The sequence below is a fragment of the Crocodylus siamensis genome, chromosome 5 (genome assembly GCF_052110815.1).
Source record: "Crocodylus siamensis isolate JL-2025a chromosome 5, ASM5211081v1, whole genome shotgun sequence".
Classification (NCBI taxonomy): Eukaryota; Metazoa; Chordata; order Crocodylia; family Crocodylidae; genus Crocodylus; species Crocodylus siamensis.
The window spans coordinates 46937256-46962138 of NC_143399.1; the positions used below are offsets into that span (position 1 = coordinate 46937256).

Genomic DNA, 24883 nt, shown 5'->3' on the forward strand with positions numbered 1-24883 from the left:
GGAGTCATCTTGGATTTGACTACGTACAATATCTAAGAAAGGAACCAAGATTCTGCTACTAATCGCTGAAATCGCTACTAATACCTCCATAAGTACATGAAGCCTAGTTTCAAATAAAAGAACTTTCACCATTTGTACTGAGAAGATATTCTACCTGGAACTAATTTAGGTTCCAAAATAAGAACCTAGCTTCTCAGTACTTATTGCCTCTGCCAAGCTAGTTTCAAAACAGAATCCTCCTTTTACCCACCCTGAAAGGGCAAGTTCCTTTTATTAAAGTAGACACTATATGCCCCCCAATTTACCTGGACTAGGATCGATGTTAGCCAGGAGCTCTAAATGAGGTCGAAGCCGGTTCAGATTGGCTGGGTCTCCAGTACGCTGGAGAGCAATGGTTAGTTCCTGAACACTCTGTGCAAATGAGGCCGGGGTCTGCAACTTAAAAAAATTATAATAATTAACTTTCTACAGGTAAAGCAGCCCTTGCTGTTTTAAAGTGTTCCACCATTTCATCTTCCCTAAGCTTTCATTCCATTTTCACCTATGACAGTTTCATCATTCACTATTCCTAGAAAAGAGAGTGTACTTAAAGATCTTTAAGATGTAAGATTACTCCATAACATTAACCCTCTGCTTGTGCTTCTCCTTAATAATAGGGTATGAATATTTATAAGCATCTGTATTCAACTAGCATGCAGAAACATCAAATGGTATCACAGCTCCTGGACCAAGAGACTGGCAACATAGTTTAAACAAAAGTAATACAACACAGACAAAAGAAACGAAGATGGAACATGGACAAAGGTAACAGCGATAACCCTGCAATTTCAGTGTCAAAATCATTAAAATTGGTTCCCTTTTTTTTAAGCTTGCTGTTCACAAAGGACAGCAAACTTCCATCAAACCAGCTAGATATCAATGCTCTTCTGCACTGTGAGATGGTTTCTCCATTTGGTGAAAGCAGTAGGGAAGAACAGAAGGACAGGAAAGTGTACAAGTCACAGACATACAGACCAATGTTAAACTGGTTATGATGCACATATGCCAATTTTAAAAACTTTTAAGTCAACTTAAGACAGGATATAGCACATTGATTAAGTTTGATTATCTGTCCATCAAATATATCAGTACATTGCTGATGTTAAGTTACCGAGACCCGTAGACAAGAGCAGGGCTGATCTGAATTTGCTTTACCTTGTCAATGATGGACTGCATGTGGGATTTGTGGGACTGGTCTCCATACAGCAGTGAGGACCACTGATCTGGTGCAATCCGTAAACCTGCCTCCATGGCAATCTGCACAATCTGAGAATCGTGTTCCCTCCGCAAAGCCTCATAGGTTCGGAACTCCTCCTTCAACTGCATCAGGGAGGAGTCCTCATCACGTTTGGTAACCTGATGGAAAGAAATCAGCCCACCATAACGAATACAGTTAAACTGAATAGCAGAGCCAAGCCAATGGCTAGTGAATTTTCAGGTTAATTACCAAATTATATGTCTTCCTTCTGAAAAGGTATTAACTGCTATCATAATACTATGTGTATGCATTATGTCCTTATACAAACTTACCTATACTCAAATCCTGAACTGCTTACCTATATACTCATGTACTGAATTGCTCACATGCTGAATTGGCCTCATTGGCTAGACTGACAGTGGCTGGGCCAGCAGAGACAGCAGCCACCATTCTTGTGTCCCCTCAAAATTGGTGCCAGGGTTGATGCCACAGTCTCCCACCCCTAATTATGCTACTGTGAGAAGGGAATCAACACTATAAATACTGGTTGGAGTCAACAATACCATAGGCTTCTTGCACCTTATTCTCAACTTATAGCACCCCAAGCTATTTCAAATCTTAAATTGTACTGTTCAGTCAATATATACTGGGATTCTTCTACTACTAATTCTTGCTAGGCAAAAAATTACGCTAAACTTGTATTGTGTTATTGATATGGGCAACCGCCAGCACCAGGGCTAAGGCGTGGCATGTGAAGGCATTTGGTTGGCACATGCGCCTTGGGGCAGATGATGGGGAAGGGACTGGGGCTGCACTGCCACAACAAGGACTGGCCCCCTCGTAGCTCCCCCACCATCTGCCCCTGGCACGCCAACATTCTTCAAGTCAAGGTTGCAGGTGTTTTTGGCACTCTGACTGAAAATGTTCCTGACCCCCTGCTTTAGAATCCAGATGGAGACCGAATTCACATTTCACGCATCACCTGAAACCAAACTTCAGCCTAAGTCCCCCGCTTCCTCAGTGAAACCAAAAGACTGAACTTTTGGGATCTGACAAAAGTAGAAATGCTTCCTATAAATACAAGTGCCTATAATACTTATTATGAACTAGACAACTGAATAAAAAAGTGCAAAGAAATAGAAGTTCTTTTTTTATAAGACTTTGGTTTGTAGCTCCAGTGTAATATTTTCTGTAATATAACAGGTAAGAGCTTCCTGCACCAAGCAGGGTCTACTTTATACCTTGAAGCAGGAGGCTCTATAAAGGAGCTGGACAACATGCCCAATACTGGTTTTAGAAGCTTGAGGAAATCGTGGCTCCAGTCTCTGTACCACAAAAAGAACCAAGACCTTTCGCGACAAAGCAGATCCATCTTCCAGAGCTAGAAGGACCAACTTCAGGGCTTCTTCTTGCATTGCTAGAAAATACAGCACAAAAAAAAAACAAACAAGTGAGCAAGACCAAGGACAATCTTGTGCTTCTACTGTGGTTTCCCCAGAAACAGATGCAGAAGCCAGTCTAATGCTGTGTCCTGTGGAATAGAGAAAATCATTACAGTTCTCTCAAAAGATGTCAGGGAATGTAAAAAAACTATTCCAAAACACTCTGGTATTAACGGAGAGAGGGAGAACAGGTTAAAGTAGGGGCAAGAACCAGTAACCCCTTCTCCTCTACTAAGACACCCTAACACAAAGAGGGACTAGAGCATATACCCTCAAAGAAAACAAGTACTATAAGAAAAGCTTTTATATTTGTAGTAGGCATAAAAAAGCAGCTAGAGCACACCAGATGCACTCTAAATCACTGAGCATCTCTGTTCCATGCAGTGGAACAAGAAGTTGTATAAGGATACTGGTGGAAAGAGGTTTTGCTACCAAAAGCTGGTTTAGCATTTCAAGAAACTGTTTCCAGATGCTTAGCCTGCTTCTACCAGTTCAGTGGATTGACTTTGTTTAAAATTTTGTCAGAACACTTGTATTGCTTGTAATATTCAATAAAAATGCATTTAATAACTGTAATTAGGGTATGCCTTAACATAACCACATCACGTTTCAAAAGTTAAAACAGACATGTTTTATTAGAGAAAAAATATTTAAATAGAAACATTTACATACATCTCACACACACACGAGAAATCAGTTTTATGAAACCTGACTGAGCACATCCATAGTCAATGTCAGAACTGGAAAAATCATAGCCACTCGTATGAGTGGCTAATCATAGCGTAGCATTCTGTCTTTTCACTGCACAAACTACACTCAACTTCATCTCTTCATGACATTAAAACACAGGGGTTTGAGGATATTTTTAGACTTAAAAATCGTTGGCTGAATCTCCAACTCCAAATCGAATCAGAACCCTCTGAATCAATTCTGAAAGATGTGGAAAGATTTGGCGATTTGGACACAGACACAGCTTTAAATGGTTTTTCTACATACCCCTAGGTACCAGGTGGCTTGTGAATGCTGCGATGCTGGGGCAGATGCATCATCCCACAGAAGCAAAAGGGGCTGCTTAGTATGCTTGGCAGCAGACCCGGAAGTGGACCAGAAGCACTTCTGGTCCATTTCTGGGTCCACTGGAGAGTGCGCTGGGGGCCCCCTCACCCTCCCGTGGCTCAGCAACTAGTGCCTCCTGGGTCTAGGGGAGGCTACCCAGGGTCCCCCCATGGCCAACTGCCAAGCCAAGGTGACATGACGACCCCCTCCCCTTCCGACCTGGAAGTGGACTGGAAGCACTTCCGGCCCACTTCCAGGTTCACCACCAAGCACATGGGTGGGCCCCTCTGCACTCCTGTGAGACGCTCCATCTGCCTCAGCATTGCAGCGGTCACAAGCTGTGCTGGTACCTCAAGGTATGTAGAAAAAACATGTAAAATGGTGTCTATGTCCAAATCGCTGATTCTCTGAATCAGCGCTGAATTTTCACATTTCAATTTGGTCGAATCGAATCAAGGACAGTGATCTGAATCAACAAACTGAATCACTGTCCCTGATTTGGGCTGAATCTGAATCAAATAAGGCCCGACTTGCACACCCCTACTGAACAGACAGTATTCCACAGACAATAAAAACAACTCAAAAGACCTATCATTGAAGTCAGAAAACCTATTGGTAACACCTCATAAGAATGATGTTGCTGCTCAGTAAATTGGCCTAAGGAGTTCAGTTGCCTGCACCATCTAGATAAGTGATGTACATCCTCTTTTTTTTTTCCCCCCAATCCCTGTATTGTTATAACAGTGGGATTAGTGAATTGGTTTGTACGTACCTGGCCCAAGAAACTGGCAGCCCCTAGCCCTCACTGCAGCCCACAGATTGGAAGAGAGTTGCTGAGGATTCTGATGTTGAAGGATAAGCTCCGTTACTGTTCTTTCACCCAGTGACCTTGCTGCACGCATGGCTCTGATTCGCCCTTCTTCTTCTACTAGTTGGCAGTGGACTAATGTCACAAGTTTCCTTTGCATGGGACGACTCAACACACTTTGAGTGGTACTGTTCAGACCTACACCTTCACAACAAAAGGGGAGAAGTGAGGAAAGAGTTATATTTCTACTTCTACACGACTCTAAAAAGTGCCTCAATTCCCAATTCAAAATGAAGCACAGAATTTAATTATGCTAAATTTTCCATCCAAAGTTTATATATAAAAAAAATCATTCTAAAACTCCAGTGGGTTCACTTTAGGCACTGCTTAGGGAAAAAAGTAAAAACCACAAATAAACAACCACCCCCTTCAGGTCTACCCACTAGACCAGGAGTCAACAACACATGGCCACTGGGCTGAATCCAGCCTATAGAGGCTGGAAGGCTTTGCCTCTGCCAACACCCCTGCTGGGGGTGGGCAGCAAGAAGCTGCACTGGGACAGGCAGCTGGAAGCTGCTTCCACATTGCTGCTCCTTCTCCCTACCCCCTCCTCCCCAGCTGCAGTGCGGACAAAGCTCCCAGCCAGAGGAGAACTGAGTCCAGGCTGGGCAGCTTCTAGCTGAACCTGCGCTACAGCCAGGAAATGGGAGAGAACCGGCAGCAGTGCAGACACAGCTTCCAGGTGCCCAGCCCTAGCTCAGTTCCCCAACAGCTGGAAGCTGTACCTGCACCCCAGCCAGGAAGCGAGGAGCCAGGAGAAATGGAGGCAGTGCAAGCACAGCTCCCAGCTGCTTGGCCCCAGCAAATCCCCCCTCACTGCTGACACACCACCGAAGCCACTCAACACATGCTGGCCTGGAGCCCGGTTGTTCCAGCCTGCAGCTTGTAAAGGTTGACAGCCCCTGCACTAGACAGACAAGTCTAGTATTTCTGCTGCTCAAAGCTTCAAAGTGTACCAGCTCCTTGAAATGAACAAGATTCTAGTCAACTTCACTGCTCCAATTGAAGCCACTGCAATATCAAACTTCAACTGACTGCATTCTCTCTCTGTTCAGCTTTTCTGATCTCCAGATATATTCACAGACCAGCAGAATATAAAAATATTGTTTGCTGGGAGTAGGGGAAAAGTAGAAAGTGTCATCCAGACTTCTTTCATAAGAGCCAGGAAACTGGGGTGGCAGTATAGAAATGTTGGCTAGCTATCTATGTCCTCCAGCAATTAGGACACTCAGGCAAGGGAAGAGGAAAAGCAGAGGGATGAAGCCTCCCTTATTCCAAGCAGACAGAACACTTGGGAGATGCATGGGGCAAAGCTGAAAATGTAACTGGGAACCAGTTAACTATTGGCCAAGATGAAAGTTAGAAACCACACGCAGGTCTAAAAGCACACTAGTGGAAATCCTCTTATCCACTCCCTGCTTCCCAAACGCTGTTCCCCTGGACTTCACCTCTCCTAACCTATCAGATAGATCTTTACATAAGTAATAAAGTTACTTTGTGTAATAATAGTTATTACTACATTCTCAAACAGAACTATTCAGATCAGGGGCGGGCATTTATTTTGGGCAGAGGGCCACTTACTGAGTTTTGGCAAGCCATCAAGGGCCGCATGATAGGCAGCCAGGGGCAGATAAATACTAATTTTCTAAATTTTTTTAGGGGCCTGGTGGGCCAGGTAGAATGGCCTGGCAGGCCACATCTGGCCCCTGGGCCACATTTTGCCCACCCCTGATTCAGATGGATCCAACACTTACAAAAAGGAATGAACAAGTTTTGACTTCCTGTTCCTAAATGCAGGAAAGAAGGATAATTCTGACCACAAGACGCATAAGATTTTCACTTTCAAAGAATTTCACTTTCATGCTTTATGCAAAAAAAAGGTTACATTTTACACTAAGGCAGTCATCTTAACATCAACTCTTCAGAGAAGAAAAAAAAGCATAAAGTTACTTCCGTCTTGATGCAGCTAGTAATAATGTTGACCATAAATTTTCTGCTCTGAATTTACTTCAACTAACTATGGCAAAGGTCAAAACTATATCTTTGCCTTCCCTCAATATGATTTTACACTAGAATAGTTCTCTCTATATAAAATTAAACACACACACACTCACTACTTCTACTGCAGTGAAGACATAGCCCAAAAGCTCGGAACACATATTTCTTTATTAGATCTAAATCTATTTTTCAGGAAGGCTCTACTGTAATAGTTTTAGTTTTGTTTTGATATAAAAACATTGAGATGAATCTTTATATGGTCCCATTTCTCAGTTTCAAAAGGAAATGGGAGTAAAGGACTTGCCTCTTGCACTGCTGAGTGGTTTGAGGTACAATGCTAGCTCTTCTACACACTTCTTGCCTTCCTCATAATGTTTGGTGTCTTCAGCTCCACTGCACAAAGTAATTGGCTGCTGTTCAGGAACCTGTAAAGAGATGACAGGTATGTATGACACTGTAGATGTATGCGTGTATGCATGTATATGCATACAGTCATATCAAAATGATTGTCATGTGTTTTCTTTTTTATTCCCCTCCTCACAACTTTCTACAGCACAAACGTATGAATCTACTCCAACCTCTAGAATTCTTGACATTTCACTTTATCTATTTTATTCTTAACCATTACTTTTTTTTGTTTGGATTAAACAAAAATGCCAAAGAATATATAGTATGTTTTCACGTGTAATGCAACATTTAGCTAGATAGTCTGTTTTATCATACTGCTTCACAATGATACTATATACCATATTGGTTAAGCCATTTATACCTTAGAACAGGAGTTGTCAACTGGGAGTACACATACCCCCAGGGGTGCTTGAGAAAGTCCTAGGGGGTATGCGCAGGCAGGAATGGAGTGCCACCATGCACTGTCCCACTGGATGCAGAGGCAGCTTGCATGCAGTGGTTGCCACCACTCTGTGTTCAGCTGTGCCCTGCCCACCCCCCCTACACCCCATGTTCGGCCATGCGCCACCGTCCTCCCCCTGGCATCTGGAGGCCAGGGATATACTGCTGTGCAAGACCGGTTGCCGGGGGAACACTGATCCAAAAAGGTTGAAAACCCCTACCTTAGAAAAATGTTTAAAGGAAATAATAAACCTTACATCGATTTCAGGCTTACTTAAGAACACATTTGCAAAGGCTTTTCTAATTAATGGCTGAAATTAAAAAATCAGAATGTTTTAAATCACTCATTTGCCAAAGCATCTATGATATCAGATAATAAAGGAAACAAACAAGGAGCTTCTTTTATATAAAAAAAATCTCCTTTTCCTTAGAAAGGTCCACACTGTTCAAGCTGTCTAAAATAAAAGTATTCAGAAAGGCGCTCTCAAAGCTAGCAAGCCTAAAATCAGACCAGCTGGATTTTGTTTTACAGGAACACACAAAACTACACCAAGGACTTGGCAACTCCAAAAGTGCTTACTAGTAGATAAAACAGTCTGAAACAGCTGCATCTCAGATATATGCCAAACAAGCAGCACACAAATTGTTTGGACTAAAGGCTTATCTTTTTTCTTAGTTGTGAAGGGTATAAAAAACACTGGCACATGTACTGGGCCCCCCTCTTAAAATACAGGGTCTGACTATAAACAGAATGAATTTTACATGCTGCACTGTGCATGCATATATGTGTACATTATCTGCGTCTGACATGACACGTAAGCTAGACTTTTACCTCTTCTGGGGCTGTTTTAAACTGCACCATTCATTTATATTAATTTCAGCACTTTCCAACTAAGTCATAAGAAAGCAAGACTTTCCAAGGGAAGAATGGAACTTTAGGTCAAATTAACTTTTCTTGTTTGTTTGGGGAAGGGAAGGGGGCAATCTTTAGAACAGTGGTCTCCAAACTTTTTTGACTGCGCACCCCTATCAGTAAAAAATTTCTGAGCATGCACCCCCAATATATTTATATAAATATAAATAGAAGTTCTAATATTTTCTTCCTGCACCCCAATGGATCATCTTGCGCACCCCACTTTGGAGACCATTGCTTTAGAACATTAACAGGCGTGAGAGTTTAGTCTAACATCTTGCCAACAAGCATAAGTATTCCAATGACAACATAATGCCACCACTGCAGACACTGGTGATGTGTAGGGGGTGCACGCGGGTGCATGCGCACCCCATGAAAGTACACTTCCGGTTCTGCTGCTGGCTCGGAAATTGGCCATTGCAGGGACCCCCACCACAGGTCGGCAATCTGGTGCCCCCCCCAGACTTGGGAGGCACCAGTTGCCCATGCACAGATAATCTGGGATCAGACCCATGATTGGTAGATCTAAAAAGGATGAGCTTCTGCTGCAAGAATTAGAGATCTGGGTTCGTTAGTTAAGAGAAAATTCTAGGCTGTTCAGCCTTTACATGGGGCCTAAACACTAGAGAAAGAGCAGAGAAACTCTGGGAAGTTTATAAATCATTTTTCACTCGGCGAACACTTATTTTCAAGGCTGCAGCCTCTTGTACTCATCTCGACTTGTCAGGGCAATGGCTGGCAGCACTTCCAAGCAAGAGGCTGAAACCCACCTCAAACCCAAAGCAGATGTTTCCACCCCAGCTGCTGCTACCATCTCTGCCTGACACCCAGCTGCAGTGCAGGCAAGGCTCACTGCCACAAAAAAACCCATGCCCAGAACGCTCCCAAAGTACCCCGGTACCATAAACTGAACCCAATGGCTCACTGAGCCAGATCCCATTTGTAGGCCGTAAGTTACAGTATTGCCAACCCCATCATGTCAAAAATCATGAGACAAACTCTTAAAAAAAAAAATCAAGACATTTGGAACGGAAATCATGAGATGCTACTTTTGAAGTGTGTGTGTGAGGGGAGGAGGGGTGTTATTCTTGATGGTGTAGGGGGCAGTGAATGTGTGTGCAGGGGTTTGGAGTCTAGGGAAAGGCAGGATGTAGGGTACTGAGAGTCAGGAGTGAGGGGCAGCAGCAGACACTCACACAGCTCTGCTGCATGACATGCCACAGCACCTCATTCACCCCAGCCCCTACCACACTCCCTCCCTCAATGTGGGGGCCTTGAGCTGCACCCTGCCCCCCCTCCACAGACTTCCCAGCTTGGCGCTTTGTACATATGCCAGAAGAAAAAAGTCCTGAGATTTGAGCTGTCTCAGATCATAAGTCAGAGTTAATTTGACTTGGAAATCAGAAGTCTTGTGATTTTTTTCATGAGAGTTGGCATTACTGAGGTTGCCAGTCCTGGTTTTAGAATGCTTTAAGCAAGATGTAAAAAAATGTAAAGCAAATTTTCCCTAGCCTGTTATTAAAGTATCTTCAATTATGTTCAATCATGTTTATCTAAAGTAAATAAATTTTAGATTGCAGAACCTTTATTTTTGCAGCTTGGATAACTAAAACCCCTGAAACTCACTGAAGCAGTTTCATTTTCAGAGGTGGTTTTACTTCCGATTCATTGCTGTGGCATTTACATTTCTATTAGTTTGAAGTTTCAAGTCAAATTTCAATTTAAGACAGAGAATGCCTTTTAAAAGGGAACAGTCAAAGCATGGAAAAACTTGATTTTAAAAATAAAAACAGCTTTGTAGCTGCTTCCTATCACACCATTAATTGAACATGTGGCTAGGGGCCGCTGTGGCTGGAAGCTCCATCAGAGTACCCAGCTGGGGGAACCATGTACACCCCCCCAAGGCTGGGAGCTCCCAGGCACCATGGGACACACAGGCCCCCCATGCCTGGGAGAATGAAGTTGCTTGAAGCCTCCCAGGCAGCTGGAAGGCTGAAGCAGCTATGTTTTCCCAGCCACAGGGTACAAAAGACCACCCCCTGCAGACTGCAACTGCCTCTGTCCCTTGGGTGCCCCTCAAACTGGGAGCCCGAGTCGGCTGATGGGGCTCCCAGCCATGGGAGGATGTGGGGCACCCCCATGGCTGGGAGCCCCATCAGCTGACCCAGGCTCCCAGCTGGGGGACCTTGCTTCTTGCCAATGCAAGAGGAGCCCAGGATTGGACTTCCCCTCGTACCAATGGGATACAATATACAATGCACACAGTTGCACTCCTACCATGTACGTGCGGCAAGGCAGGAGGCATGATTGTGTGGATCGCACATTAGATCCCACCACACCTTTACCTGCACGTGTAGAGGGGCCCCCAGAGTCAGAAAATGCAAGTGAGCATTAAATTCATACCCTCAGCTATTATGCATTAGGCGCTTGGCAGATGTTACACTTAAGATGCAATTAGTCTGTTAATTGCATCTTAAATAGTAACCCAACCACACATTCAGGCAACTAATGGCACCACAGAAAGGGAAACCAGCCACAATAATATTATACAAAAAGATGTGTGATATTTTTGTGACTGGTTTCCATCATGCCTTAAATTCAACATGTGCCAAGGTTAGGACTACACTGGGGGTCTCCAGTCAGCCTGCTGTGGTCCCTGCCAATCAGCTTGTTCTTGGACTGCACCAGATGATTGTAGGCTAGCTCCAGAGACTATAGTAAGGCCAGTTCAAGCCCTAGTATGAACTCCCAGAGCCAGATGATAAATCAGCCGACTGTTGGGAAACTGGCTTTCAACTTGCTGGTGCAGGGCAAGCCCAGGATCCGGTCCTGGGCCAGCTCCTGGAACTGTACTGGGGGCAGTTCATGCCCTAGTACAGTGCTGGAGCCAGCTGACAATCACCTGATTAAAACAGGGACCTGACTTTCACTGCAGGTGGAGCCTGAAATCATGATCCCAGGCTCCTCATGTACTGGCAAAAGGAATTCAATTGGGATCCAAACTTTGATCCCAAAATTGCACATTCTGCCATGCATGTACTCTAATAAACCTGAACTTGTTTTATCTGAATCCAGTGTAGTCAGAACAGCAGAATTTCCTTCATATAAGGAAAGGTAAGCATCTTATGTTCCCCTGTCCCCTACCCATCTCCTTTCAGAAAAGGAAACAAGTTTAATCCTAGTAAGGAAGCCTATGTGCTTCTTCAGAGTATTGTTTCTATACTATAAGTGCTATATTTTTTTTTCAAAAAACAATCATAATTTCCTCATGCACTTTCCAGTGGATATCTCAATAAAACAATTTTGGGTGAAGAAGACTGTACAACTAAGAGTATTTATGTTTATTACCACTACTACAGAAGCAGTTCCCTCCACCTGCCTCTCCCCCATCACTAGGGTTCTTGGTTTTCTCCATCTGAAAAATCGCAAATGCTGATTAAAACCCCCCATATCCCTCACTTACCACCCACAGCCTCCCCCCCCACCCAGCCAGTGCCCCTCACTCGCCACCCACAACCCCCTGCGCTCCCAAGTCCTGTTGGAAGGGGCCCCCAGCTGCCAGGTCTATGGGGTCAGGGACCCAGGTCCACAGCACCCTGCCACCTGCAGCAGCGCCCAAGCCCCAGCTGCTGCCCATGGGAGGTGGTGGCTGCTGTGGCAGAGTAGAGCATGGAGCCCAGCTTCTCCTCCCCCATGGCCAGCAATGGCTGAGAGCACAGCTCATGGGGTAGGGGCAGGAACAGGATGCAGGCTCAGGCTCCCTGCCCCGCTTCCCTCCCCCCAGGGCCTCTGCAGCCCAGAAGCCAAGACCCAGTGTGGCAGGGCAGAGTATGGCGGAAAGCTCAATGTTGCCGTCACAATCCAGGTGCCACCACGGTAAGACACCACATGCCCACTTGGCAGCAGTGGGAGTGTCAGTGAGGGGCTATGCTTCCCACTGCTGCTAGGTGGGTAAGGGGCACTTTGCCATGGCGGTGTGGAACTCATGGTGGTAGCACTGAGCTTCCCCACCCAGCCCTGCTCTGTCTGCCTTGCTGGGTCTTGCCCGCTGGGCCATGGAGGCCCTGTGGGGAGGGCAGCAGTGTGGAGTGCCTCAAGCCCACAGTAGGCAGCCTACCCCACAGACAAATCTGGGGAGCACATGCCCCCACGTGCTCCCCTTTAAGTGTGTACAGAGCAACAGAGAGCCAGTCCCCAAACTTACCCCTGGACAAGCTGCCCACAGCTCCATCCTGCTCTCCACCTAGGCCCTGTAACCGTGCATTCCAGCCCCAAACACCATGCACAACACAAGCTGGTCAGCAGCAGCAGCTCCAGCCCTGCTTAACTCTCTCATTATGGGGGCCTCAATCCCACCCCCTCCCCAGATTTACCTGCAGGAGCTGCTCTCCAGGCTACCGGGCAGCCATGTGCATGTGTGTACCTGGTGTCCCCTACTTGATGGCCCTTCTCCCCAGCCCCTTGCAGACTGAAACTGAGCCAGCCTGCAAGGGGAAACCCAGTACTTCTCATGTTTTTCTTCTTAAAATCACAAAATCCAGGTTTTAATGTATTTTTCCGTGGTGAATGGAAAACCCAGATCCCTGCTCATCACCTGCAAATCAGTCAAACCAACAACCTCAATGTTACCCATCACTGTAATAGTGTAACAAGCCTCACTTAGAAAGCTCTGCCATGAATAGTTGCCTTCTGTTTGGGAAATTAAATAAGCAGAACACGTCTCAGTCCAGCCATGTACATCTCTATTTGTGCTAAGACTGACAGCCTATACAATCCCTGACCTATGTACAATACTGAGTGCAAGTTTCCATTTAACTTCACTTTGTTCAGTCTAGGGACTATGAGACAACTTGACATCCATCCATCCATTATGCATTATGTTTAGCAGATAGAAATAGCTGGGAATAGGGGTGAAACATGAACAGTGGTTAGCAGTGGACTTCTATCTTGAATTTGGGTAGGTTTAGTATACATTCACAGCATTGGTCAGGAATGCCACATGCAGCAAAACTGGTCTAAGGAAAGACCAGCTCTGCCTAGACAAACCACCATGAAGTGGCCTTCCTCTTCCACAAAAAGGCAACACAGAAAGAAAAAAAAAAAAGTCAAGGAGTTAATCAGACTAGTCAAACAGTTCCAAATCTAAAGATACTTTAAATGTTACCTAGACAGGATTCAGTCTCCCTTTATTTCTCTGCTATCCAGGGGAAATCTTAATGTTACCCTTACTTAGTATTTGTTTTGCAAGTAGAAGAACCATGCATCAGCCCATTAAGATGGGCATTACGGAGAGAGCTTTGACCTTATCTCAACTTAAGCTTAAAAAACTACAGCATAGGTGAAGTATTACTGTTAGTTTCTCATCCTAATGCCACAAGATAAACATATATATGCATTTCTTTCACACAAGGAACAGACAGAGGCTGCAGGGAGAAGATGGCAGGGTGCAGAGATGGGCAGGGGGGAGGAGAGAAAATAGGCAGCAGCTATGGCTACAAATCCAACCCCAGCTAAGTACTAGAGCTCAACCCACAGCAGCTGCCTGCTTCCCCCTCCCCCCAGTACATAGTTCTAAGATAAGGAGCGTTTTTCCCCATGGGGGCGGGGGGCTCACCTTAGAATCAGGTTAGTATGGTAGCAACAGTGTAAATCTCAGTATTTTTTCATTCTAAAGTAAACAAAGAAGCAAACCTGCATTTACAAAAGGACAGTTATTTATTGTTCACCAGGCACAGAAGATGTGGATTTTACTCCTGGCTGTGCCTGGCACAGAACTGCTACTTCACTTCGCATGTGTTATTTAAACTTTATGTTGTCCTAATATAAAGTTTCATGACAAAGTAGAAAAAGCATTAAATTAATTAATTAGTGTATAATAAAATACTTTGAGAGTCTCAAAATAGATGGTACTGAAGATTTATTTTATTACTTTTACTTTAGCACCAATATACTGCTTCCTCCTTTCCAATCTTTCTCCAACCCTTTCAAGATTCACATAACTAACTAGCCTTGTGTAGAGGGTTGATAAAAGTCAACAATTTAAAAAATAAATACATTTTTTAATTTAATCGCATTTTAAAGATGTTTTTTTAACACCCCCCCATATATAGTTTTAATTTAAAATATGTTAAAACTCAAAAGATATCATCATGGCATAGATATTATAATTTCTAATTATATACCATTTGTGATAAGATATTCATATAACTTTTTTAGAAATGTTTTATAAATAGATCACAACAGGCCATGAACTTATATTACAGGCCCAATCTTACAGGGTTCCCAGAGGCTCCTCTATAGATTAGTAAAGACTAAAGAAAAGCACTCTACCCAATGGGACTCAATTCTCAGTCTAGAAGACCCTATGAAGCATCACTTCCATTTTCAAACTGTAGATCTGTGTCTCCAGAGACAACATCCTTGTTAACAGCAGTATATGGAAATGAAAGATAACAGACCTGATTACCTACTCATCAGTCCTATCACCTCTTTGCAAGTTTGTGTACAGAGTCAAGCCCTTGCCTCTCTCTAAAAGTGAAAAGTTTTAAGAAGTTAAAATGAATAAAGGATTAAATCATGATTTAAAAATCAATATAATTTAAATCAAATCCACCCTGCTTGTTTAATATACTCAACTGCTCCAAAGATAGGGCTAGCGCAAGAAAAAGGGGGAAAAAAAGGATATTTGGTGCTTTAATGCACTCTTGATTTGTATGCTTCTTCCTCTACAATAATTAATATCGAGACTGACACTGGAATGTTGCCTATTCCAGGGGAGATACTGGTCTATATCAAAACGCATGGGGTGCGTCCAGGAAAAAACGTTAAAGCTTCATGTCAGGCAGAGATTCCGAATTGATCATTTCATGTTTTTGATCAGTCTGATTCACTGCAGTAACCGTCGCAAAAACACGTTTTAACTGAATAAAATAAAGATTCATTAAGTGCAGACAGAGCTACGCCAGTTTTGTAAATCATATTTGTCCTTAAACTTTTCCTGCAAACAGATACATAGGAAAAAAACCCATATGCAATGCTTTAAATTTCAGAAACATTTATGCAAGGGGTTGTTTCTTAGGACTAAACTCCTCCTTAAAAAGGCATTCAAGTTTATGATTTAATTTCACACCACAATGCATGCAGTGTGGTAGTGTAAATTCTCCCACAGATCATCATCCTCTCTACACAAGGTTTTAATTAAAAAAACAACAAAGAAACAACCTATTCCATGTTATTTTACCTTTGTATCCTGTTAATAAAAATACTAATGACACTTGAATGGCAAAAGTCTTGAGATTGCAAGTTAAAAAATTAAATGCTGTGTGATATTTTCTGAAATAGACAGTATAGGAGGACTTGTAGCAGATGTCAAAAAAGGAAATAACTGTTAAATTTCATTTCTGTAAGGGAAAGAAAAGGGTACTTTGGAAGAAATAATAATAATACTACAGGGTAGTTTGTTATCCATTAAGCATACCACACTTATTTTGTCGTCACATTCATGATTCCTGTGTAAGGCACAACTATATTTAGTCCATCTGGAATCGGACCGGGTAGTTTCATGTGTCAAAGAAAAATCAGGGGGGCAGAGAGACTAGACATCAAATCAGTGACTATGCACCTTCAAAAACCATCTCTTATGGCTGTTTTTAAGATGGCTGTTCACAGTGAGTGTGTCTACACATTGCTGTATGGGCAGTTGCTGTACTGTGCGTGTGGTGTACACTTAGATTTCACCACCTTGCGGCCGTAGTGGCACACTATACTGAGGGAGCATGTCGCTATAGCGATGTAGCTGGTGATCACATGTAGATCCACGTGACTGCTATGTTGCTATAGTGTACTATGCGGTGCGTTGCTATGTTGCCATAGGGTGACATGTAGACATGCCCAGCAAACATGAAAAAGGGATACTTAAGTAGCCAAGGTTTAGTTAAGGGACTCCTGAAATAAATTTTATATCCTCCATTTTAGTGAAACAGTAGTAAAAACTATCAAAATATTTTCTTTTACTGGGAATAAGCAAGCAATATTCCTAGAAACACTTACAATTCTACTTATTTCACCTATTATGTGAGACAACAAACAAACCAATGACATTTAGTTAAGAAAAATCTAATCATCACTGCTATTCCTACAAAGTTTTGTTTCTTAAAACCCTGTTTTCTCAAAACAAAAATAAAAGGGAGGGGAGAGGAAGGAGAGATGAAGCAGCAAGAAGACCAGACATTTATAGATCTTTACTACTTTTGGAAAATCTTGAACTCAAAAACAAGTGACTTATTTTCTTCAGATAAAAGTTTCAAATGTACCTCACATTATTTCCTACTCTGACAAAACTTCAGTTTTCTGGAATATAAACTACTTTTTTTAAGGAATTAGAGCTAAGTTGCTATAAGGGCTGAAACTTCAACAATTTATAAAGAGGCCAAAGTACTCCTAGTCATATCAGGGAATAGAAGTCAAGGTGAGGTCAACATGTAATTGTGATGTTTAGCAATGACAGTCCAGAGCAGTAGTGCTCAGTGTTTTGGTTCTATGGGATGAATGAGAGGTGTGGACTCAGGCTCACCTCAGCCTGGCCCTGCACGGTACCTATGCACCCCATTTATCTCACCAGGCCATGCTGTTCAGGCAATGAGGCTCCATATGGGTCTGGAAATTTGATAACAGGAAAGTAGCAATTAATGCTGCTGCTGCTACCCTCCTCCCCTCTAAGTTTTTGGACCCAGAGGGAGGCCTATGGGCCAAACTACATGGCTCTGCAGATAGGATCTGGCCTTCAAACCGAGTGCCCCTTGTTCAGAGGAACATGCACTTCATAAAGCAACTTGTTCACAACTCATTTTGTGGGCATGCACCAAAGACAGTACACCTTAGCAGGTGAAAGCACAAAGTTCTTACGGTCTCTCTCAAAAAATCTTTTTTCTAAACACTGAAATGTAATTCTCCATAGCAGATTTCAAGGCCATGCTGAGAAAGATTAATAGAAGATAGTGGAAAGTGACAGCCTACACAGTCACTCAACAAAGTGAGTTTCCATCTTATTCAGAAAGATTTTTTGTGATAGGGATTTAAAACTAAAAATCAATGAAATTGCCAAGCTAAAAGGTGCTGTAAATTTTTCTTAAAAGAAAAAAGAAATAAAATCATTCACTGCCTGATCAACTCACCTAAAAAGCTCCTACTACTCTTGGCAGTTCCCAAAGAATCTAATACATTCACTGCCAATCTGAAACTAGCTTCATCAAGCTTTGCTTGCTAAACCAGTGGAAAAAAATGAAAAATGAAGTAACTTAACAGTAGCATTCATTATCCTTTAATGCCCTTTGACCCATAGTCTTGATCTACATAACTGTACTGTATTAAAAAAAAGGAAAAAATGGTACTAGCCCTGGGACACTGGTGCAGGCCCTGTGCTCCAATGTCCCCCCCACCCAGTTCCGTGGTACAGGCTGGAGGCAGTGCACGGCCCCAACCCCCTGCTTGCTGGCAGGGAAGGAGCTGGTGCAGAGTGCAGGGAAAATCAGCCCCTCTACCCCCCCGTGGCCGACGCTCCTTCTTGCTACCAGTCACAGCCCACGTGGGGCGGTCCTGAGCAGGCACTGGCAGCCCCAGGCGGGTTACGAAAGGCTGCAGTGCGGGGCACAGGGCGGGGGTGGCCTGCTTTTCTGCCTCTGCGCTCAGCACCAGCTTGTAATCCACCCCCACTGCCAGCCTGGGTGCTGCGCTGGCTCCTGGTTCGCCTGTTGGGACTGTGCTGCAGCGGCAGCAACTGTGGCCCCTGCGCTTACCACGCTGGACAGCATTTGCTGCTGCTGCTGCCGCCCACCCGCAGCTTGTGCCACTGTAGGCTGCAGTCAGGCTGCCACCACCGCCCCTGGTGTGCCCAGTGCGTGCGTTCTGGGTGGGCAGCAGCAGCAAGTGCTGTCCACCGTGGCAAGCAGGGGGGCTGCAGCTGCTCCCATCGCAGTGCAGCCCCAACAGGTGAGCCGGAAGCACCGGAGCAGTGGAGGGGCTATTTTTCCCCGTGCTCCGCACTAGCTCCTTCCCTGCCAGCAAGCAGGGGGTTGGGGCTGTGCACTGCCCCTCCATGTGTACCGCGGGGCTGGGTGGGCACTAGGAGTGAGCGGGTGCGGGAGCACAGGGTCCACACCTGTGTCCTGGGACCAGCATCAGCAGGGCCCAGAGCAGGGCAGCAGGAGTACAGGATCCCGGCCGGCGGGGGCTCTGTGGAACTGGGCCAGCTCCTCCCTCTCCCTGCTGATGCAGTCCAGCCTGGCTCCACAGACCCCTGCCAACCTGCTCTCCGCTCTGGGCTCCACTAGTGCTGGCCTGGGACATATATGCTGGTTCCATGATGGTGACCGGGGGCAGGGAACCTGTCAAGAGGTGGGGCTACCCATGCAGCCCTTGACAGCTCACCAAAACTGGGTAAGCAGCCCTCCGCCCGAAATAACTGCCCGTTCCTGATCTAGTTGAAATGTTACAGCAGGGAATTGAGAGGTGAAAAGCATTCTTCGGGAGCAAAGAGGAGGGAGGCATCAAAGTTGTTATGTGACACTGTACTGATGACCCATTTTGTTTTTGGATAGGAGGAACAGGTGAGGGGGAGGCTGAAAGGAACAGCTCCTTCCCTGCCCAGGATCCTCCCCCACCTTATCTTTGGGTCTGGCACAGGGCAGCCACATGGTCCCAGGCCAGAAGTCTCTGCTAGGGCTTTTCGCTGAGGGGGTGGGGTCAGACAGGCCCTGCTGCTGCAGGAGCCCACTGAGGATTCCCCTGGATCTTACTGCCCCTGATTCCTGTCATTTTTGACAGGAACCAAAAACAGATGCATTTTAAATTTTCAGCTTTTATTATTTATTTATTTATTTAGGGGCCCCATGGGCCAGACAGAATGGCCTCGTGGGCCAGATCCAGCCTGTGGGCCATATTTTGCCCCTGAACTAGATGGAGCACCAGGTAGACATGGAAGGTAAAACAATGGAAAAAGCTTGATCACCAGTAAACACTTCCTTCAATATGCCTCAGTGTAGTAGCCCTATAAAATAGTCTCCTTCCCCTATGCTGGTTCATGCCCAAAACAAAACAAGCTTCCCCCCCCCCCCCCCACAGGTTTCCAAAATTCCATAATCTTTTATGGCTACAAAATACCAGAGATTGTCTCAATCACAGAAAGATAACACAGGCAACATGTTCCAAGGAATTTGGTTAAAAATCATTTTCCTAGGCAACTTTTTCATCATGCGGAGAGCCAGGACCCTGGAACTGACCATATCACACAGATGGACATTGGCTCTACAGCTATCTACCTGCTGTCTGTAGTCCAACATTTTTCATTCACTAATTGCCCATTTAAAAGCTGAAAGAACAGAGAAATATGATTACCTGAGCGCCCACTAGCTGCAGCAATGCTGAGTTCACAGGAAGGAGCTCAATATCCGTATTGATAGTGGTCTGGTCAAAGGGGCATGCCTTACGGTGGAGCTTGTTGAGGCACATCTTGCAGACAGTGTGACCGCAGCCCAAACTGATAGGTTTCCGGATTGTTTCGTCGAAAGTCTGTGTGCAAATTGGGCAGGAGAGAAAATCCGTCCATTGTGGAGCTTGTACAGGCATTGCTTCAGGAATTAATTCACTAGACAAAATCTAAAAAGAACAGATTCCACTGGAATCAAAATCTTTGAAAAAATGTTTTTGCTTGCTTTTAAATATCTTCTGTAAGTACAGACAGTCAGCACATAGTGTGAAACATAACCTGAAAGAAAAAAGAAAAAAAGTTCTCTCACTCAACTGGATACAACATTTTAAAATCCTTTACGCCAATTAATCCCTGAAAAGGTCTGCTGGAAGTGGGAGTGTAGTTCTATGATTAGAACAGGAGACTGAATCATCAACTATATTATACTCCCAGCTTTGACTAGATTTGGCCAAGTCAATTAACCTCTGCATTGCAAACAAAACACAGAATGATTATTTACCTTTCAGAAATGTTGCAAAAATGGATTATGTTTACCAAGAAATAGAAGGTAATGAAAATGAAACTGAGAAAATCACTATGATCAAAACATGAATTGAATATACCAGTGCAAACACATGAACTTTCTTAACTAAATCCATTTAAAAAAAAAAAAAAAAAAAAAAAAAAAAGACACAGCTTAATTAAACTTTCAACTTTGTTTAGACCAGGTTTGATTCACAGTCTAACCAAGTCAACAGAAAGGCTGCCACTGGGTGGAACAGGTTTGGATTAGGCAAAGTGTAGACACACACGCATGTATTGTCCAACACAGCCATCTGAAACAAGACCAGTCACAAATGAATTCAAACAAATAACCTAAGGAACAAGAACACTGTCTGTCCTACTAGTGATCCAGAAGTTATCACATGTACACAGATACACCTCTCAAAAAAATTCTCCTACAAAGGCCAACTGCAAAGCAAAACGGGTTATGTCACAAATTTCTAGTAGTAATAAGCACAAAGTTAAAAAATTTCCCTTCCTTCCATGAAGTTACTTTTATGCTTCCTGGTAAATGAAGACATCCCAGAATGTGCAGTTCAGTGACATTACAAATACTCTGGACTGATTGCAAATGAGGTTTCTGGTAGACATGATATCACTTCTGAGATGCCCTCAGTGAACGAGGAAGTACCAAGACAACAAGAATTTAAAAAGGCAAGTCAAAATTTTTACCTGTGGTCTATGCTCACACCCTATTCACCACTCATAACCTGGTGAGGGTGACAGGACAAAAATTAACATTTTTAAAATCATTTTTATTTACCTTTCAAATTCATGCTTTTATGGACTACCCATATCACTCCCTTGCATACCACTGGCTATGCAATCTAATGTGCTGCAATTATGCTAGCCCAAAGGGCTTCTAGCACTGGACAGACCTTTGACTTTAAACTTTAGATGCTGAAATAGCTCCAATTCAACAATACTCTGATTAAAGGACTGAGGATTAGAAAAGGAGAAGGTTGCTCATTTAAACACATACAGAATATATCACTGCAAGCATTTAAGAAAAGGTGCCTTGGTTTTGAAGAGCCTTAGCAAATAAGGGCGCCTCAGCTTGCATCTGCAATGAATGCTATAACCCAGTGAACTGGAAGGAGGGGGAGAGGGATTCTTTCAGAAGCCACTCTAGGCTACAAAGAAGTGGCAGTAATTTGTTCCCAGGAAATCATCATCCAACCACCTTTATTTATATTATACATTTTTAAAGATGTAATATAATCCCTACTGCACTGACAGATTTCAGGGAACACTTTTTTCCCCAAGGAAAAATAACCTGGGAGGAAGTGATTTGTTTCTAAGTGTGAGGGGGAATAAGATAAAACATCCCCTTCCTATGAAAATACTAACAAAGTCCAAAACATAAACAACACTACATCATGCATGCTATGAGAAATATGATAATAGACTAAACACGAGCAAACTAAAAATGGAATGATTAAAGTAAGTTCTTTTTATCAGGGGAAAGCACTGCGATCAGACACTATAATACTTTCAGACTGGAATCTGTCTTCTACCAAGCTGGCAAGTGTCAGTGGAGGCTGTATCCATTCAGTACTATGATCAAAAGGCTTCTAATAAAAATTAAGAAGCTCTAGTCAAATATCACAGAGATTAATTACTGCTGGCAAGCTACATAACATTTTCTATTCCCTCTGTCTTGCACTTCATAATTAATTTCTTGAGATTCTAAAATCCATTTCCTTGCTACACTGATTTTCCCCACAGTCAGAAAGAAGCACATTTATTTGCCTTTATGGGTTCAAATAATCTGTATAGTTGGAAGAGATGTTTAACAAGCTTCCAGACAAAGTAAAAAAGGCAATTCACGTCCAAAAACATGTCTAATATCTATCCCAACTATCACTGTTGGTTCAAAAGACACAGTAAAACAAATACTTGCAATTCATGGCTGGTTCCATAGTAAACGATGAGCAAAGAAAGGTTTTTGTTTCCTAGAGGTGCACTGATATAACTGGTCCATTTCGGATCGGCCCAATAAAAGAAAGATTGACATTATCAGCAATTGGCTTTTTTTGACCAGTATAGCTGATAATGTCAGCTCTCCATGCCTAACTGCTCGCTGCCCTGCCCCTACTGCCTGGTCCCTCTGTAAGAAGGTAAGTACTGTAATAAAAAGACTTCATTTTTAATCAAGTGGTACCCCATTTTAACAAGAGTTATGAAGGGATACCTTGAGTCTAAAAAAGGTTGAGAACCACTGCCTTAGCTCTACATGAAATATCTGGATCGGATGGAGGATTATCTATTACTAGGAAGAAAAAGGTCTGAAAACAGGATGGAGATGAATATGATGGTCTCTAAACAGCTTCAAAATATTTCCATATCAATATAAACACTCAATATCCACAACAGTGCTATTGGTATGATTTGGGCCTTTTCAAATCTGATCTTCCTTCTGAACCTACAGAGTTAGAAGGGATTAGAAAGGAAGGTACAAGAGAGGACTGCTCCAATCTAGCAAAAACACATCCACTAACTCTGAGCCTTCATGCATTACATGCAATATCTGGCATTCTGTCTGGACACAAAATACTAATTAGAGGTTACTCTCACTTGAGAAAAAGTAAGGATATCATTGATGGTTTAGGGATCTTTAGAGATGTTTGCATGGTTTTCTCCCAAGAATCAGCCTATATATTCTCCTGCCCTGTTATAGGTATACAGCTAGAGGGTGAGTAGAATGCTGATTTCATAAAAGCCCAAAGTTTTCTCCATACCAGCCCCCAGAAATACATCCTCCCTTTGTCTGGTGATGTAATAAATAGTCAAAGGATGGTCTGTGAACGAATATCTGTACACGACAGCTGTGGGGGCCTGGACAACATAGTGCTTAAGACACACCATACCACCCTGAGTTTCAGAAGCCCACATTTCATGACAATTCCAACAGATATGAACCCAGAGGTCCTGAAAAGCCCAGGCTGGAGTCATCTATATGAAGGATGACAAAACAGCACTTTTTAAATACACTGAAACTGGCTTTCATCAAGCAAACATTCTTGAATATTCCAGAAAGTTGTCTTATATTGCATATAATAAACCAACCAGAAGAACTGAATTAGTTTAGCTGAAGCTTCTGAAGGGGAAGAGTGATACTTAAGCACATGTTTGGTGATTGCTTGTATTTTTTTTTCCAAGGAAAAGTTAAGGTAAAATGAATATGATTAATAATATTTATACCATGTTAACTTTCATTTGTAATTTTTAATATTCTATAAATTTACCTCATAATTTCTATCTACTTCAAAGCCCCGACCAATGCCCAAATCTGCTCTTTTGAGTGTCACATTGCTAAACAGGTATAACAAATGTTGGCATTACTTTGTGACTCATCTGAAAGTATCTGTAACCATAATCTGCTTCAGTAGAAACAATTTCTCGAATTGTGATTTCATCCAAAATAAACTAAGGCTGGATTAAGAATGGAGCAAGTGATCACATTTGTAATGGCCTACAAAACGCTTAATGCCAAAAAGAGGTGAAAAGAGCCAGATGATACCGAAGAAAAGAATGAAGCATAAAGTACAATGATTTTTTCCTGTCTGTTTACTTTACGTAGGTTAAATAATATTTAGGAATTAGCACAAGCAGGATTCTTCTTTCAAGAATCTTCTGCAGCCTCAGCCACTCAGAAGTTGGACAGGCCTATTCTACCATATATGAGAGCTGGCAACAATGAGCAAGGCCTGAATGGTTTCATTTTGATAATCTCCATGTGCTTCTTACCAGAACAAACAGGAGGTGGCTAACTATTGTTGGGGCAACAGAATTCATAGTGAATGACCAACAGCTTTCCACCACAAATTTATTTTTGAACTCAGATGCAATGCCATTTTACCATAGCACCAGAAGACACAAAACTGAAGTCAGAACATGTTTTTGGCTTAGCTTTTGTGCAATAGTTTAAAGCAATACAATTTTACATGCAGAAGTAGTACAAGTGCTATCTACCAATATTTGTAAAAGTCTGCAGATGCAACGTAAGAACTACTTATGAATGCTAGACGAGACTCAAGAAAGGCAAGAGGAATAGCAGTCTGGAGCACAATGCCTGTAGAATGCTTCATTTTCTCCAATCAAAATAGGTAATTTTATACTCTTATTCCTGACTTGCAGAGCAAAAACAGCCCACAAGCCATACACCTTTGATGTTATCACTGGAACCAGACGGATACTTCTAGATTTTATTTTATATACACATACATGCATGTATATAGGTGTGTATGTAAGTGTGCAAGAGAATTCATCCATGCTGCTTAACCATTACTAAATGATTCTGAACAGCTTCCTAAAAATATTTTGCTCCTCTTTGGGAACTATCATTTTTCACTCAAGGTTCCATTCCTCAAAATACCCTAGTAAGTGTCATACTGTAATAATCATATTTGTGACCAATCAAGTCTGTCATTTTGCCTGTTTTAGGGAGCAATCTCTAATACAGGGGTAGGCAAAATAGAGCCTATGGGCC

The 24883-nt window shown here is 43.0% G+C and overlaps 1 protein-coding gene across 7 annotated transcripts in view; it reads right to left on the reverse strand.

The window, feature by feature from the left end:
• Positions 1–24883, reverse strand: part of RC3H1 (ring finger and CCCH-type domains 1) — a 96903-nt gene that overhangs the window by 33918 nt on the left and 38102 nt on the right. For all 7 annotated transcript variants that reach the window (XM_090047767.1, XM_090047765.1, XM_090047766.1 and 4 more), the window contains 6 exons: positions 19755–20124; positions 6906–7026; positions 4508–4747; positions 2479–2654; positions 1195–1395; positions 306–438 (listed from right to left, as the gene is read on the reverse strand). In XM_090047767.1, the coding sequence (XP_089903893.1) occupies positions 306–438; positions 1195–1395; positions 2479–2654; positions 4508–4747; positions 6906–7026; positions 19755–19985 (1102 nt within the window). In that variant the 5' untranslated portion in view covers positions 19986–20124. The remainder of the gene's footprint in view (positions 1–305; positions 439–1194; positions 1396–2478; positions 2655–4507; positions 4748–6905; positions 7027–19754; positions 20125–24883) is intronic.